The sequence below is a fragment of the Mus caroli genome, chromosome 1 (assembly GCF_900094665.2).
Source record: "Mus caroli chromosome 1, CAROLI_EIJ_v1.1, whole genome shotgun sequence".
Lineage (NCBI taxonomy): Eukaryota > Metazoa > Chordata > Mammalia > Rodentia > Muridae > Mus > Mus caroli.
The window spans coordinates 80,902,508-80,917,775 of NC_034570.1; the positions used below are offsets into that span (position 1 = coordinate 80,902,508).

Here is a 15,268-nt window from a genome sequence, read left to right on the forward strand (position 1 = left end):
CTCTCTCTCTCTCTCTCTCTCTCTCTCTCTCTCTCTCTCTCTCTCTCTCTCTCTCTCTCTCTCTCTCTCTCTCTCTCTCTCTCTGTGTTCAAAACTATTTGTTAGATATGCACCCTAGGTCAGGATACTTGACCTTCATTTAACCTCCATGATCGTCAATTTCTTTATCTGTTAAATGCTGAATAATGAGGACACTCACTATTAACAGAAGTTTTAGGGCAAAGGCCTGGGCTCCAGTCCCAACAAGTTAGGAGCAATCCATTTCAATAAGCCAGCTAAAGAAATAGTGAAAAACAGACAGAGATTTATTTAATGGGGCCACACTGAGAAGAGCAATAAGCAAAAGGGTCTAGTGACTGCCATCCCCCCAAGTCTATCTTTTGAGTCTAGACATGAGTCTTAGAGTTATAGAAAAATTGGGGCAGAAGGTTAAAGGTATGCATTATTAAATAATTCTTATCTTTGAGTCCCCATCATTATTTCAACCCCAATCTGTCCTACATTCTGGTTAATAGATTGATAATCTATTAATCACTGTCTTTGCCCAAAGGAACCAGCCTAGTTCTTATACAGGATGACTTCTGCTCCAGGATAATTGCCCTAGGAAGTCAGGGTGGGATGGGGACCCTTCAAAGTTTGATCCTCCTGGAGTTGAAAGTGACCTCAGGTTTAAGATATTGATTCATCTTTGAGCCTTCAGCCTTGAAAGGGAATGAGCTAGGTCAGATAACCACATCTGGAGTGACTGGCGTGCTATATTCTATAGTGTAAGCAAGTGACACACAGGAGAAGGGGCCTTAGAATCAGTGGTTCTTCTTGCTTTTAGTTACTCTATGGGCCCAAATGAGGCCTGAGTGGATGTGAAATATCAGTTCCAGGGTCTGATGTATAACAGATGCTGAGTCAGTAGCAGAAGCCTTTTTGCCCGTGATTGCCTTAGAGACATGTACTAGTTACTTTACTGGTTGCTGGGACAAGGGTTGAGGGAGGACGTTCATTTGGGCTCACAGTTTGAAAGCACAGCCCATCATGGCAGCAAGGACAGCTTTAACTGTGACAACAGAAGCATGTGGTACTGGTCACACAGTGTCTGAATTCAGGAGAGAGAGAGAGAGAGAGAGACAGAGACAGAGACAGAGACAGAGACAGAGACAGAGACAGAGACAGAGACAGAGACAGAGAGGAGGGTCTTGTCACTCTGCTGGCTTTTTCCTTTTCCTCTTTTTATCAGCCTGGAACCCCAGACCATGGCCCATCCCACTTGCATTTAGAGAAGGTCTTCTCTTACTTAAACCTCTTCATAGACTCCCCAGGAGGTGTATCTCCTAGGTAATTCCTAATTCTGTTAACGATCAACATTGGCCATGACAAAGTGGTTTGCAATATTACTATGAAATCAATGCTCTTCATCTGTGACCTGCTATCACCCTTCTTCCTTGACTGCTTTCCATACTAGACCTCATCTCCTGAGGCAGAGGAATATTCATTTTCATCTGCCTCATTTATAATTGATACCAGGTAGGTGCTCAGCAAGTACTTGTTAAAAGAACACAAGAATTCTGGGAAAGAAATGGGAATACAGCACAAAGGACCCTTCTAGATTCCAATGGTGAGGTTAACATCACAGTTACATCATTTGGTCATTTGTTGTGGGATAATATCTTTGACAGGTGTTTACATCTTTTCCATTGTTGTACAGCTGTGTGGAATAACTTTATCCATGTCTTCTACTTTCATTCACTTTTCCAAGAGAGAACATTATACTAAAAGTGTATAAAACTCCAACTTCAAGACCTGCACATGAGCATTAATGTTGTCTACGGAGATGGCACAGCCACCCCTTGGCTGTTTCATCATGAAGTGTATTTTAGGATTATAAAGTCATGAAACCAATGACCAGAGACCTCAGGGTCACATGGGGACATCTTCCCAGTGCAGAGAACAGAAACATTGTTGACTGATCTCAGTCGCACTGCTGACTTCTGAGGGCCAACCTCCCAGGCAATTTCTGAGCTTTCCCAGTTTCTTGATGCTAAATACCAAGGGTCCCTTTACTGGATGGTCCGAGTCAACTCCTCTGATGTACCTGGGACATATCGTCCCGCTAATTCAGAAATGACCGGATCCTATGAGGCTGAGGTTATATGTTTCTCCTACAGAGCCTTTTTACTATTTATTTTTTACATATATTTTCTATGTAAACTGTGATTATTATTTTTGTGTGCTGCTAGGGACGGTATGCAGGGAAATTTTGTTACTGTGATTTTTCTGGTGTATATGGTGGCTTGTAGGGAACTATAGAAGGTTGGGGCCAACCACGCTCAGTTCTATTTGATGCTAGGGATTGGACCCAGAGTTTCATGCCTGCTGGGCAAGTGTCTAACTGACCAAGCTACATCCCAGCCCCATCTTTTCCCTACTTGCATCCTTGGTACTCAGGAGGCAAAGGGAACATTCATCTCTAGCTGACGTCACCTGAATCTTCGGCCATTGCTCTTCTTGGCCTGGCTAAGGTCATATGCCTCTCCCACAGATTCCATTTCACTTTTTATTTTTACATATATTTTCAATATATACCGTGATTATTATTTTCGTGTGGTGTTAGGAATGGGATGCAGGGCTTCCTAAACAAACTATGTGCTCTGCCACCAAGCTACATCCTTAGCCCTTGGCGTAATAGTTTTTTTTTCCTTTCATTTTTAAGCAATGCCACTAAGCTACAATTCCCATGTCATTCAATCTTGTACACATGTGCAGTTCATAGGGTTGGGGTGTGTTTGCATGCTGGTGGTCAAGTTGCTACTACTATTGATATTCAGAACACATTCATCATATGGAGAGAGAGGCTCCTGAGATGAATCCTTCCCTAGTCTACATTCTCCCACCCCTAGCAAATACAGATCTGATCTCTGCATCCACTGCGTCTTCCATCCTGATCATTTCACATAAATAGCCCATATAGCATGTGCCATTTGTGACTTGCTTGTGTCACTTAGCTGGATGTTTTGCAGGCTCATGCATAAACATGTTTGTGTGTAATATGGAAAGGGGTATGAAAGTGTCTCATTCCTTTTCATTGTGAAATAATTTCCCATTGTGTAGATATGCTATATGTGATTAATCTGAGCACTAGCTAGTCAACATGTGAGATGTTTATATGTATTGGCTATTATCAATAGTGATGCTGGGAGTGTTTGTGCCACACATTTCTGGGGATACATAGTTTTAATCCTGTTGGAAATGGAGATGCTGAGTGTGCCCCCCTCTATCCTTTCTCCCACCTTCCTTCCTTCCTTCCTTCCTTCCTTCCTTCCTTCCTTCCTTCCTTCCTTCCTTCCTTCCTTTCTTTCTTTCTTCCTTGCTCCTGTCCCTTCTTTTCTTTGTGTGTATGTGTGTGTGGGGGGGCAAGGTCTCATTTTATAACCCAGGTTAGTCTTGAACTCATGACCTCCCCGTCTCTATCCCTAGACTGCTTGGATTCAGGCCTGCACCACTGCACCTGTTTTCCATGTATTATCATCCCTTTAAATTATTTTAATTTATGTGTTTATTTTATGTGAATTGGTATTTTCACTGCATGTATGTCTGTGCTCAACATGTGTGCCTGGTGCCTGAGGAGGCCAGGCTGTAGTTCCAGATGGTTTTAAGCTGCCATGTGGATGCTGAAAATTGAACCTGCGTCCTCTGGAGGAGCAGCAGTGCCCTTAACCATTGGGCCATCTCTCCAGCCTCTCTCTGTCCTACCGTGTTTTCTTGGATATACACATTAGATGCCACTGAGAGTTACCCTTATTTCTCTGAATGCATTAAATATCTGAGCCCTCTATGTAGTGCTTACAGCTTTCTTTTTCATCCTGATGCTTAAATTTCTTTAGCTGATGATTGGGGACATGGCAAGATCCCACAGACGAAGAAATGATTATCTGCTCGGTAAGCTGATTTCTGTTACCATAATATTATTTGCTTTTCCTTCACACAACTTCCTAACACAGTTCTCTGTGAATCATTTAGAGCTAGATATGTCTAGTTCTCTTCAGATAACCTTTGAGCAGTTAAAGTCATTACAAAAAAGCGAACACCTGACTTCACTTTTACTCCCCTCTTACCTCACTGGGCAGTGATACAACCCCTCTCTTACACATTTCCACAGAGTTCTACATCTAGGCTTACATGCAGTGGTCCCACATGTCTGCAGGTCGGGAGGGTCAGAGTCAGTTTCCCCATTCTGGTTTGTTTCTATCACTGGGATAAAATATCACAACCAAAAGCAGCTTGGAAGGGAAGGGCTTATTCATCTTCAGTCTGTCATGAAGGGAGCTCAAGGTAGGAACTTGAAGGCAGGAACTGAAGCAGAGGCCATGGAGGGGTGCTGCCTACTGGCTTGCTCTTTATAGCTTCCTCAGCCTGGTTTCTAATGCAGCCCAAGACCACCTGCCCAGGAATAGTAGCACCCACAGTAGTCTGAGCCCACCCACATCACTCATCAACTGAGAAAATGTCCCACAGACTTGTTTAGGGGTATTTAGTCAGCCAAGGTACTCTCTTGTCCGATGACTTAACTTATGTCAAGTTGACAAAAAAAAAAAAAGGCAAAACAAACAAACAAAAACCCAACCAGCGTGCGCATTAAGAGAGCCTCATTTTTAAGCTTTTTCTCCCTTCATGCACCATCCAAGTTGTAGGGTCTAGTGTGTGGCTGTGTGCCTGATCAGGGTAGACTCAGCAGTCTCCAGCCATGTGATTAGCATGCACGTCACAGTCTCTCCTGGTGTCTCTGTTGGTGAGAAAAGAATCTCCATTCCTCCTCCCTGTACAATGTTTAACTGTGAATGCCATCCGTGTGCTACCATTCGGAAGCCATTTTTAAGACTGTTTCTGCTGAGTTTTCATATCGGTGTTAACGTCAGTAAAATTCTCTGCTGTCCTACATGGCTCCTCTGATTAAGGAGGATATCCACAGCTTCAGGTCCTCTGAAGTGGGTGGAGGGGTCCGGCCTGATGAGTGCTAATGTGTTACAGGTTTTCTTTCTGATGAATCCAGAAGTGAACAATTCCGTGACCGGTCACTTGGTAAGTGGTCTGTTTCCTTCCGGGAAATGCCACTAGAAACTTTGCTGAGCAGCAGGGGCCATACTGAAGCCATTGCATAGGGGGACAGACCCTGAATTAGGAAACCATTTCAACAAAGAAGAGCATGAATGCATGTACTTGCTTTGTAAATCAGGAAAAGATAACCTGGAGGCCCTTGCTCACAGAAGTTATCAGAAATCAAATGTTAAGTCAGCCTAAAAAGTCACCACTTGGCTTTTCTTCTTGTCCCACCTTAGACATTTTCTGGGCAACCTCCCCTCTGACTATCTCCCTCCTTTACCAGACTTGGCCAGACTTCTCAGTAAATAGAAGAGACTGGGACTTTAGTCCCTTCCCTATAAGGTCAGTTTCCTTATTCAGTCTCCTGGGTGGCTCTGCACACTCTGTGTTCTCTGCTTTTACCCAGAGGAGTTGAGTATGGAAAACACTTGGTGTAAGTTGGTAAATACAGAGCATATACCCACACTCGCTGCCTACTAAGGCTTCCTCCTTTGGCCCTCACTTCCAGGCTATGGCCTCACTGTCTTCTCCCCCGACTCCCTGTGGGCTTCTGTAAGGTATTTCTCTCTGTTTCTACAGATCCTTTTCCAGACAATGGTCCTAACATCTCTGCAGGCAGGCAAGGGCAAGGGCAGTTTTCTGGTTAATGAGGCTCTGTCCTTATATAGATTCACCCCCTCAGCAGTGTCTGAGTTATAGGGTCCACTGTGTGGCGATGTACCCATGGAAGAGTCAGGGTGGACCTTGTTGTCCCCAGCCATGTGACTAGGACAGAGATCAGGACTTTGAACCTATCTGTCTTCTACACCTGTGCATTCTCTACACTGCTTTGCAGCATTGTGAAATCCACCCTGTGTTCAGAGCCCTGCCACAATAAGGACACTGATACTCAAACATTAGGGAGCTCTGGGTCCCGACTTCATGCTCCCGTCGATCCTGTGTGACAGGAATTAAACCTGAAACTTAAGTTTTAAAACCCCTCTCCAACACACACACACACACACACACACTCACAAGGCTTGTCTCTTTGGGAGAACACGCAGCTGGCATAGCCATCACTGCCACTGACATGTTCTTTGGGGCAATTCTTTCAGAAATGTCTTCAGGATCCATGGCCTAGTCCTTGAATGTTTGTCACGGTAGCAACTGTTTTATCTTGGGTTTTGATTCTGGAAATGGTCAAAAACAGGAGTTTAATTGACAGTTTAGATTGATAACCTACATGAGGGCTTTACTTCCAATTGCTACATACCAACACATCCCCAGATTCAGCATCTTGGACAGCAAACTGTAACTATGTTGTAGTTTCTGGGGCTAAGGACACAGGAGCAGGTGAGCTGGGTCTCTGTTCCACCATATGAAGTGTTGGGAAAGCAGCTGATTGGTGCTTTCAACTGATGTTGACTGGGGTCAGAGGATTGGTATTCAAACTCCTGACTTGGTTGTTGGAAGGTTGCAGGTCCCCATGGGCTTTGTACTGAAAATTAGTTTTTTTACGATATGGGTATCTTGACAGGGATGTGTGAGTGTCTTTAAAACATGTCAGATTTCCCTAGTGGTGAGAGACCGGAAGAGAGAGACAGAGATCCAGAGACATAGTTAGAAGGAAATACACACACATGCACACACACACACATATGCACGTGGAGAGACAGAAAGAGACAGGCAAGGAAAAAATACACACAGAAACTGAAAGAGACAGAGACATAGTTAAAAGGAGAGAGAGACCGAGAGAATACAGTACAGATGTAAATTCATGTGATTAGCCCTCTTGTGTGTGTCAAAAGGCATCTCTAAGCCACCACTTAGCCACACTGGGGGACTTGGAGCATCATTAATGCAGATGTACAGCTGTCTCGGAGATGCCTCTGAACATGATGATTTCATTTAATTCCACAAACGTGTGTGACAAGCATGGGGCAGTTTCCACAGATGCCTGAAAGAGAAATGTGACAGTTCCTGCCCTCGAGGGCTTGCAGCTGAGAGTGTGACATGGGCTGTGGAGTGAGAAGTCAGCTCTGGGTGCCACTGTGACCTGAAAGGGCTGGAGGCTTGTTGAGGAAGGCAGGAGATGGTGCCTTGGGTGTTCTGTGGGCAGCGAGGGCTCAGGTTGTGTTTGCCTTGGCCTCATCCATTTATGCCTGACAGAGACTGCTTCTCCCTTCCATCCTTAGAAATCATGAGGAGGGGACAGCCTCCTGCCCATAGAAGGTTCCTGAACCTCCATCGCAGAGCAAGAGTAAATTCTGGCTTTGAGTGACATCCTGGAGGTAAGGGACAACATGTATGACTATGACTTCTGTTAGAAGCAGAAGAGACTTAGAACAAGTGCCATGGTATCCTTTCCAGGCCCTTTAGTACCCACTCCATCTTCTATTACCTCCTACCTCCTCCAGGCACTGTGCATCCATCTTGTGAGCCCCCATCTTCCCCACATGGCATCTGCTGTTACTGATATGACCAAGTTTCTCCACTTTTCCAAACCACAAAGAGAATATCCCCTGGTCTTCCCAACCTCTCTACCCCAGTGTTGCCCTCCCTCCATCTTTCCCAGGAGGCTCCGTAATATTTTTATGAAATCCTTTTTGACTTTTCCTTGTCGTTTCAACACTGGTGGCCACTTATACTCTCTCAACCCAGTTCTTTCTCCCCTCTATTGATTACTCTGTCATCGCTTCCTCTTCCTTGATCATCACTGTCATTGATGTGTAGCCTATCTTCGAATGGGCCACACACTTCCATGATCTGGGTCCTTATGTCAACTGTCTGCTAGGGTCATTGGCTGTGGCTAGACTGTGAGATCTGGAAATTCTGCTGGCTTCCTTTCTTGGTTGATGCCATTGCTACCAACTTCGTTTTCTCAACTTATAGATCATGGGAGCATCAGTGAACCTCCTCTGTCCTTCCTTGTCTCCTGGCATCTGTGGAGTGCAGGATTGTTTGTTGTATTGGCAGATTTATCTAATATCAGCCTGCCATTTCCTTCCCTCGATACTAATGGACTGAATGCATTCTGGCCTTGAGGCCTCATCCCACACTGCCTGCCTTCTCTGCTGTCCTTGTGTTTATCCTGGAAAGATGAGGAGACCTTGATCTTCCACTGGTACCCTCTGATGTAGACTTGGCTTGTGGGCTAAATCAAAGCTGTGCAAAATCCAGACACTGAGCAAATCAGAGTAATGTATTGTATACTCTCCCCCCAGTGCTTTCGGGGAATGGTAGACTGAGCCCTGATCTACTAAGCCGTCACCCAGTATGGTCGAGTCTCACCACTATACACACTCTCTGGTACCAGGATGAGAGAAAGCAGAATAAGTATTCTGAAAAATCCAAAAGGGATCCACGAGGGAGACACTTAAAAGGAAACTTAAGATACAATTGCAGGAGCTGGAGTGATGGCTCAGCAGTTAAGAGGACTTGTTGCTCTCCCAGAAGACCTGGGTTTGATTCCCAGAACCCACGTGGTTCCACAGAACTCACAGCCATGTGTAATTTCAGTTCCAGGGGATCGAGCACCCTCTTCTGACCTCCATGGGCACCAAGCACACGTGGTACACACACACACACACACACACACACACACACACACACACACACAGGTGCAGACATTCATAAATAGAATGAATAAATCTTAACAATTTTAAATTATATTTAAAACGCAGTTACAGGTGTGGATTCCGGGCACCGATGTTTACAGCACACACACATTACTACCGAAGCCTCAGCATCCATGTACTTTACATCTTTAAAGAAAACATTTATTTATTTTATGTGTATGAGTATTTGCCTGTGTGTGTATGTGGGCAACCTGTGCATGCCTGGGGCCCTCATGTGATGGGAACTGAACTTTGGTCTTCTGCAAGAGCAGCAAGCGCTTTTAACCGCTGAGCCCTGTCTACAGCTCTCCGCACGTGTTAGAGTGTAAACAGCACTGCCTGCTTTCAGACAGGATCTGAGCGCCCCAGCATAGCTCACAGCAGCCTTACTGCTTCAACTCTGTGCACACCTCTAGCTTTGTCCTTCCCATACCCACCCCACCCCTGAGCTCCCAGGGATGCCCAGATTCAGTTTCCAGCACTTGAATGGTAATTTACAGCCATCTGTAACTCCAGCTCCAGGGGATCCAGTACCGTCTTCTGGTCTCCGAGGGCACACACGAGGTGTGCATACACACATGCAATCACACTCATGGGCTTGTTGAGAGCAGATCCAGGGAGATTCCTATCACCTTCATCCTATCACCTGCTTTCAGCCCATGACACAGGGCACATCTCTGCTCATTGTGTTTCTTTTGAGCTGGGATCTTTTACTTTGGGTTTTTTGAGAGACGTTTTCCAGAAAGGCAGCTAAGCATGGCATAATTAATTTTAACAACTTATGATTTGAAAGAAGTCAGCTGACATTTTACTAAAATGGAGAGAGAAAAAATCCACTGTGGATGAAAGACGCAAGTGGCAGATCTTTTTAATCTAAAAATAAAAACCAACTTCTTGCTGAGATCAAGAAACTCATCATTTTGAAGAAAGAAACTCATTGTACTCTTTACATACATGCAAAGACCTGCCCTTTGCCCTGTCGAGCATCTGGAGAGGGGAGGGGTTTGAGAACAGAATTTTCAGTAGATGAGCGTGCTGTGCTTATTAATGATATGACTCCACCGAGTGTGCATGGATGTATGTGTTGCAACAGATCATCTAACATCTGTGGAGAAATGAATCACCCAAAACACGTCTTCAGATGCAGCACAGCCTGGAGACCAAGTGCAGCAGCCTCGGCCTGTTCATCGATTGTCGATAGTGTCCCAGTTACATCTCTGGCCTCATGTGACCTTTAGCAGGGCAGGTTTTGAAACAGCCCACGGTGTTGCCTAGGGTCATAAAATGAAACTAGTAATGGCCATACTCTGGTTCTACTGAGGAGGCAGCCCCAGTGTGCTCCAGGCTCAGCTGATCTCTTTCTAAACCTGCACCACTGCCTCTGACAGAAATCCAACCCTGAGAGCGAGGCTCAGCACCTGCAAGGCTATTTGGGATGTTTTTGTTTGGTTGGTTTGGTTTTTTATTTGTTTATTTTTCTTCCCATTGAGCCATGGATTCTTTGCAGATGTCTTACTGGTAATCCTTATTGTTTTAGTTTGATGACTAGTGAAGATATGCCGTATGTCTATATAAAGTTACTTATAAAAATATCCCCATTGATTTCATTAAATAATCAGGGTAGGATGGGTGGATGGTTGGTCTTCGTGAGCTTGCTATTCTAAAACTGTGAATCCCATTTTCTCTGTTTTATCATGAGCCTGCCTTAGTCCCTGGATTAAACTAGAAACTGAGCAAGTGTGTCTATGATCTAGTAAATACCATTCCAGTCTTCTCTGAGGTTGCCAGAAATGATTTAATACTAGAGCAGAGAGTAAAATCTAGTACTTAGTAAAAGAGTCGTGATGTTGTTAGTGGGATTCTAAAATACATAGTTTGGAAAACCAAGGTCCAATTCCTGTGTTGCAAAGGGTCTGCTTCTTAATCTTTGTAGTTACGACAGTTCTGTCTTGGCAACTGTGGTCTGGCCTGAAGAATCTGAGCTGGGGCGTTTTCCTTTACGCTGCTCTGTGGCTGGCATTGGGATTGTTAGCTTGTGCCTAAGAGCGGTGTCAGAGGCAGATCTGATGGTGGTTTTGGCCCATAAGTCAATGACAAAAAGATGAGTGCCCCGATTTTTCCACATATTCCTTCAGCTACTGTTGATCAAATGTCTTCTCTGCACCCAGAGAGAGCATGACTCACAAGTATGCTTATTGCCTTCCCACCCACCATCTTGTGTCAATCACATCACATCATATCATATCGTATTGTATCACACATTACCATACCATATCATATCATACCATATCATACCATAGCATATTATAGCATACCATTCTGTATCACACTTTATCATATCATATCATATCCCCGCCATATCATATCATATCATATCATACCGTACCGTACCATACCATACCATACCATACCATACCATACCATATCATATACCTGCCATATCATATTATATCATATCATATCATACCATATCATATCATACCATATCATATCATATCATACCATACCATGCCGTATCGTATCATATCGTATCGTATTGTATTGTATCGTATTAAATCATCTGTTTCTTAGAGAAGGGAAGCAAGGAGGTCAGAGAGGCCCTGCTCATAGAGGTAGTGTTGGGATTTGGATTTATCTTCTTATGCCTGCTTCCCACGCGTCTGTTTTCTTCTTGAGATACATCTGTATATGAAGCTTCAGTGCTTGAGATACATTTGCCATGTGCTGAGTGGCACTATAATGTACTCTTGCCAAGTAGCCAGCCACAGCTCTGTAAGTGTGAGCTGTGTACTTACCACCAGCAACCAGGTGGGGGCACTGTTCCCTAACACCTGAGGCACCTTGGCCTCTGGAGAGTGATTTCATTGTTCATGTTTCAGACTCACTGGTGAGAATTTCTTGTTATGATCTCCAGAACATGCTTACCTACAGAAGGAGCGAGACTCCACAAAAAGAGTGGGGAACCTGCACGGGGGCCCCCGAGGCAAAACCTGACCACACCCCATTCTCCACTTTCCCCTGGCTCTCATTCCTGCCTGTTCTGCATCTCTTACCAATGCTCTACCACGTACAGTGACTTCCCAGGATTTGCAGTGGTTATGCTTTGATGTGCTTGCCTGGGGTGGATCCGATCCATCCCTCCAGGTTGAACTTAGTATGCAACAGCATGCCACCCACTTCTACTGACTACTCCACTCCAAGCTTAAACCGAAGTTCTTCCTTAGAGACCCACCCGTCTCCTTCATGGCTGTGACTAGCATGCCACAGACATCAGTTCAGGCCTCCTTCCTTCCTTGCCCCTCTCCATGTTCTTGGCTCCTCTTCCTTTCTAGCTGTATGTGTCCCAACTCTTCCTGGCAGTTCTTGTTGCCCTCAAAGACTTAGTCACTGAGTCCCCTTAATACAAGTTCCAGGGAGCCCTACTAACCTGAAGGATGAAGGATGAAGTCTGAGCTCCCGAGGACTATGGCATATGGGCAGCACCCCCCCCCCAGTGTGGTCCCCGTCTGCACCCCTTATTGACATCCTGCCTTCCTCTGCCTCTGCCTCTGCCTCTGCCTCACATAGATGTCTCACACAGTGTGCAATCCCCACTAGATCCTGGGTCTCACCTTCATCCCCAGGTCCGGTCCAGTTCACCTGAGTGCACCTCACTCTGCACTGCCCTTTTCAGGGGCTGATTCCCCCTTGTCTCTGTAGTCAGGCATCTGGAACCTCATTTACAGCGTGTAGTAGGGCGGCATCCATCTTCTCCACTGGCTTATGACTTTAAATATTTGGGGAAGTCAATATCGTGTTTTGGGGTTTTTTTAATCTTTACAACCCTCCTTCAATGTTCCACACACTCTTGCTTACTGCATGGATTAACTGATGGGTGGCTGAGCGGATAGATTTGTGGAAATTTGGTCTCTAGCCCTATCTCCTCAGACTGTCACAGCCTCTGGCCAGCCACTGCTTTGATTGACCCCTCTGTCTCTCATTCACAGACTAATGCCTGGCTAGAGCCCCTGCAAGGAGTTTCTCTGGTCTTCCCTGTTTTGAAAAATGAGTTCCTATTCTGTGGCTGTATCTCTATCCCCTGATCAGGCTACCTCATCTACCTGTGGTGTTTCTCATCCTGTCTTTGGTCCAAAGCAGGCTGCTCAGTGTGGAGCTGTTCAAATCTCCTGTAGCATTTAGATCACTTTCTGAGCATTGCCCAGGCATCCCAGGCTGAGCCTCCAGCACGGGGATGCTAATGCACACTGTGGTGGTCTAACCTGCCCTTCCTTCTCAGGTTGCTGATGCATACTATGGTGGTCTAACCTGCCCTTCCTTCTCTCTTGAATAGATTTCATGAAAGAAAGAGGAGCAGACGCTGAAATGAAGACAGACATGGAGAATGGTGTCTTTTTCCTTTTTATAAGCTCCACTCTGCATGCAATAAAGATCGTTCCCTTCCTTTACTGCTCTCTCATTGTCTGGTTTGGAATAGAGCATCACTAAGTATCCAATTTCAGATTAGAGCATCACTAAGTATCCAATTTCAGATGAGAAACTGATGTTAGGAGGCATGAAGAGGATGCTAGGGATGGAGGCTCACAAAGTAACTATGTTTCGAGTGTTTTCAGCCAATGGACAATAGATATTAACATCTTGTTAAAAGCAAGCAGGCTCAAGCATCCTGTTGCCTTTCTTTGTAAGTCATCATGGTGACTTTTAGGGCAGGAATACTCTCCCATATGATACAGACAACATGGTACATAACACCATTTGCTCCTTAAGCCCCAGAGAATGGATGAGACGGCACACACCCATGCAGTGGGATGTGACTGACCACACAGCAGCCTGGGTCATCAGATGGAGAAAACGCTGACACAATAGCACAATCTGCTAATAACAGAGAACATCTTTGGTGGGAGAACAGGTTACTTTGTCCTGTGTTTATACTGTGTCCTGTGTTTCTGTACACATAGAACTGTTCCAAGAATAGCTTAGTGGACTGGGGAGATGGCTCAGTGGGTGGGATTGATCAATGCCCATATGAACCTGAGTTTGAATCCCTAGATCTCATCTATTTAAATAAATAAATAAATAAAACCAAGGCTAGGTATGGCCACACATGCCTATAGAGCTTTGGGTTCAGTGAGAGATACTTCTCAAGGAAATAAGGCAGGGAGTGAGGGAGCAGGATTCCTAGGATCTTCCGCTGCTTTCTGTGCACTTAAGGTTTTTAACTGAGAAAAAATTGATTCTGTGGCTAAAGAGTAAGACTCATCGCAATCGACCACTGTCCCTATAGGAGCACCACATACTACTACTGCTTTCCTTTAGATTTCTTAGTCTAATAAATTAGCTACAGAATGAAATATCCTCCAAAGTGGGCATTCGCAACAAACCCACCAAGGGAATAGGTCTCATCCCCAAATCTGCCTCCTTTGGACACCATTTGTGGTTTGGTGTGAGTCGTGTGTGTGTGTGTGTGTGTGTGTGTGTATGTGTGTGCACACGTGTGTGCCTGTAAAACTGTGAGATGGCATCCGTTCTCCCATTAAGAGTTTAGCATGCCGGCACAGCAGTGCAGTGCTTGTTGGTGAGCCTTGAGAAGCTGAAACAGGGGAACTCTAAGTTTGAGACCAGCTTCAGCTTCGTGGTGAGACCTACTCTCACAGATGGAGTTGCTTGTGCAAGGCTTCTGCAAATGACAGCGAGTCAAGATGCTATACAGAATGCTTCTTATATGCAGCTACCTGGCACTTACTGAATGTGTTTCGGGCGTGGCTCCTGCTTGTATCCTGTCATGGTATTTGTTTCAGACACTGACACATTGTACTGAAGACTGAAGAATTAGAACAAGGTGTTGGGGATGGCGCTGGTCTGGAGGAGATGAAGACATTCTAAAGATACATGTTTAACCAACATTCATAAATCATAAACTCTCTTCTGCCTTTATAGTTGAACCCAATCACTCCCTCTACCTCAGTAAACTCCCACACTCTGGGCCCCCCAGAGACCTTATCTGTAGACATCTCTGCAGGGCAGCTGTGATTTCCCTTATGGTCAAAATAGGCTAAAATGTACACACAATTTTGTTATGAATCTACATAATTATGTAATTTCCCAGTCTTTGAATTTACTGCACATTTCTTCCACGTTCCTCTGGAGGAGACAGCAGCAAACATACCTAGGTGTGAAATGGGTGGCCCTTGCTCCGCAATTGTCATTGGTACTGGAGCAAGCAGGAGGCAGGTGTGAACTGTCATTGTGAGTCTGTCTGTGCCTTGGGAGAGTGAGAGCCAGCACCCACACTGAACATGCCTAAATGCACAGCAGTGTAGCCAAGGCCTTCTTAGAGGGTAGCTTTTCTGCAAGCATTCGCCAGCAAGCTAAAATATCAACACAGTTGATGGAGAAACTGGGTTCGCCAGCTGCTGCCGTCAGTGGAGACATTAGGAAGATGGACTGAGCTGGTGAGATTCATAGACTCCGAGTCCCCGGACAAGGTTGTTTGTAAGAGCTGATGTGATCAGGGTCCTTCAGAATGATGTGAGGTATTTTCGATTAAACAAGCCAGCCCCTTAGCTGTTCTCAGGGGTGGGGCT

The 15,268-nt window shown here is 45.1% G+C and overlaps 1 protein-coding gene across 1 annotated transcript in view; it reads left to right on the forward strand.

The window, feature by feature from the left end:
* Spp2 (secreted phosphoprotein 2) overlaps positions 1 to 13,132 on the forward strand; it is a 19,602-nt gene extending 6,470 nt beyond the window's left edge. The window contains exons 5-8 of the mRNA XM_021171446.2: positions 3,876 to 3,930; positions 5,020 to 5,070; positions 7,266 to 7,361; positions 13,018 to 13,132. Coding sequence (XP_021027105.1) covers positions 3,876 to 3,930; positions 5,020 to 5,070; positions 7,266 to 7,351 — 192 coding nt within the window. The 3' untranslated portion in view covers positions 7,352 to 7,361; positions 13,018 to 13,132. The remainder of the gene's footprint in view (positions 1 to 3,875; positions 3,931 to 5,019; positions 5,071 to 7,265; positions 7,362 to 13,017) is intronic.
* The last annotated feature ends 2,136 nt before the right edge of the window (positions 13,133 to 15,268 follow it).